Here is a 2725-nt window from a genome sequence, read left to right on the forward strand (position 1 = left end):
TTTACTGTCTTTGCGATTGTGTGTGTACTGTGTAGTTTATACTTCTCTAATCTAGGGTGTAGTTTACATTATTGTATTACAAAAATGGGCCGAAAATTAACTAATAAAGCCCACGAACAATTTAAATATGTTCCATCAGAGGACATATCAATTTGCAAAATATGCAAAGAAACAATGAAGGTGAGTAATTTTATTAAGTTCGTTTATGGAAAGCAAAGTTGTACTGATTTTCCACGACTATTATATACTATATATATTTTTTCTTAATTAGGGTCATCATGCTACGAAAACATTTGATGCGATTTCATGATTTCACTGAAGAACAGTTTGCAGCTACGTTAACTAGGGTATCATCCAAAAAATCTAATCAACCTACTGTAGGTGAAATAAATACTATTAAAATAGAAATATCCAAAGAAATATTAATTAATGCATGTGTTGAACTTGTAACCGTTAATGGGAGACCTTTTAATCTGATGGCAGATTCTGGATTTGAGAAAATTTTGACACCGATAAAAGCAGGTCTTTTTAAGAAAATCAAGGACAAACAATTCTCTTTATCACCTGAATGCATTCAAAAATATGTATCCAAGGAAGCGAATGACTTAAAACTTAAAATTATGGAAGAAGTAAAACATCGTATGGTTTCATTAAAAGTAGATGGTGTTACTCGAATAGATCGCTCATTTCTGGGAATAAACATTCAATATACTAAAAATGGTTGCATAGTATTAAGAACTTTGGCATTAAAGGAAATTAATAACAAACATACAGGTAAAACAATTTCGGTTAAGTATCTACGTGTGTTCTATTTATTTTTATGTGAAATTTTTGTCTCAGGTGATAATTTAAAGAGGATAATTATGGATGTCTGTAACAGCTTTGAAATTAGTGCTGATCAAATTTATACTATAACAACTGACAACGGTACAAATTTGCTTAAAGCTGTGAAAGTTATTGCATCGGAAAATGGGGATTATGAAGTTATTGAAAATGAATCAGATGAGAGTGGTGACGAAGAAGTAATTGAAATAGTCATAGAAGATGAAAATGTAGAAAATAATTCTGTCACAGAAATGGAGTTGGACTTTGGATATAATATTTTTTCAGACCTATTCAGGGACGATTGCGCTACTAGTAATGATGTTCCTTCTACTTCGAAAACTTCACCAAGTGTGAAGTTGAATGTGACTGGTATGAATTTTTCTTATAATTTCTGTTTAATCTAATATACTATATTCTACAGGTATGCGATGTGCTGCTCATACATTACAGTTAGCAGTTGAAAATGCAATGAAACAAGACGAAGAGGTTAAAAACTTAATTTTGGAGGCAAGAAAAATAGTGAAAATTTTAAGAACACAGACTTATATATATATGTTGCGGAAACAAAAATTTAAAAAACCGTTCATTGACTGTCCAACTAGATGGGGATCAACATTTGACATGTTGAATCGATTGCTGGAACTGAAAGAATTTTGTACAGAAATGGAATTTACAAATTTCAGTAAATTTAAAAACATGTCTGATTCTAATTGGAACAAGATTTATGAAATTGTTGGTGCTTTAGAACCAGCAAGAAAATGTACAAAAAAATTACAGTATGAACAGTTGACATTGGGATCTTTCTATGTTTATTGGCAGGAATGTAAGTTGACGACAGAAAAAATTAGATCGGAATTTGCACGAATTATTGTCAAGAATATGGAAGAAAGAGAAAATAATCTATTTAACAATGACGTTTTTATAGCAGGAATTTTTTTAGACCCTCGATTGAAAATAATTTTAAACTTACAGCAAATGGAAAAGGCAAAAAAACATTTGAAACAACTGTGGGTCAGGTTGTTAACATTGAAAGAAAGTAATACTGTGGATTCTGTAACTAATAAATCAAATTCAGATAGTGGATCGGATACCACTACCTCAAATGATGAGATGGAGGTTTTTTTAAAAAAGAAGGAGACAGAACATAAATTCAGCAAGGAATTTGAAAATTCATCTGGCAATACATACATTCAAATTGAAAATATTTTAAACTCCTATCAAATTGAGCAAGGCCGAGTTCGGATTTCGAAAGATTCAACAATATTAGAATTTTGGGAAAAAAGAAAAAGTATTGCTCCTGAATTGTATATGCTTTCACAGGTATTGTTAGCAGTACCTGCAACTCAGGTTAGCGTAGAACGCTTATTCTCTGGCCTTAAGTTTTTATTACCTCCTACTAGATTTAATATAAAGGACAAAATTCTGGAACAGCAATTATTTGTTAGAACTAATAGAATTTTTGGGGATAAACAAGAAAAGCAGCTGTAAGTCTTATGTAAAATTTTTATTTTTTAATGATTGTTTCATTTCAGTTTTGCAATCACAAAAGATACAAGTGAAAATGAAGTGGGAAGTGTGGAAGAGAAAATAGACTTAACTGACAATGAGGAATCAATAGTATCTAGGTCAAGGTCCGGGCAAAAAAAAGGTCATATAACAGCCAAGACAATGTATTAACTAATTATTTAAAAAAAAATTGTAAAAAATGTACTGAATGATACAATAAATACATTATTTTAAATTTAAATAACTAAGAATTTTTATACTGATTGAAAACTGATGTAACCAAAAAATGAGGAAAATTACTTCTCATACATAAATTGATATCTAAAATATTCCGCTGCCATACTTTTGCAGTGACTATACCTAATTTAATTATTAAGTATTGAATTTTACAAAT

The 2725-nt window shown here is 30.2% G+C and overlaps 1 protein-coding gene across 1 annotated transcript; it reads left to right on the plus strand.

Moving 5' to 3' along the window:
* The first annotated feature begins 243 nt into the window (after positions 1-243).
* LOC108913338 lies at positions 244-2522 on the plus strand. Its single transcript, XM_018718879.1, has 4 exons — positions 244-774; positions 841-1194; positions 1247-2309; positions 2358-2522. The coding sequence occupies exons 1-4, from the start codon at positions 279-281 to the stop codon at positions 2500-2502; spliced, it is 2058 nt and encodes a 685-aa protein (XP_018574395.1). The 5' UTR covers positions 244-278; the 3' UTR covers positions 2503-2522.
* Positions 2523-2725: the final 203 nt, after the last annotated feature.

The sequence above is a fragment of the Anoplophora glabripennis genome, unplaced genomic scaffold (assembly GCF_000390285.2).
Source record: "Anoplophora glabripennis isolate ALB-LARVAE unplaced genomic scaffold, Agla_2.0 scaffold37, whole genome shotgun sequence".
Classification (NCBI taxonomy): Eukaryota; Metazoa; Arthropoda; class Insecta; order Coleoptera; family Cerambycidae; genus Anoplophora; species Anoplophora glabripennis.

Excerpts from the sequence above, each read along its gene's own strand:
- LOC108913338 (XM_018718879.1), top strand. The coding sequence starts at position 279 with ATGCTACGAAAACATTTGATGCGATTTCATGATTTCACTGAAGAACAG. Across the intron at positions 775-840 it reads AATTAATAACAAACATACAG|GTGATAATTTAAAGAGGATA; the intron begins GTAAAACAATTT and ends TTTTTGTCTCAG. Across the intron at positions 1,195-1,246 it reads TGTGAAGTTGAATGTGACTG|GTATGCGATGTGCTGCTCAT; the intron begins GTATGAATTTTT and ends TATATTCTACAG.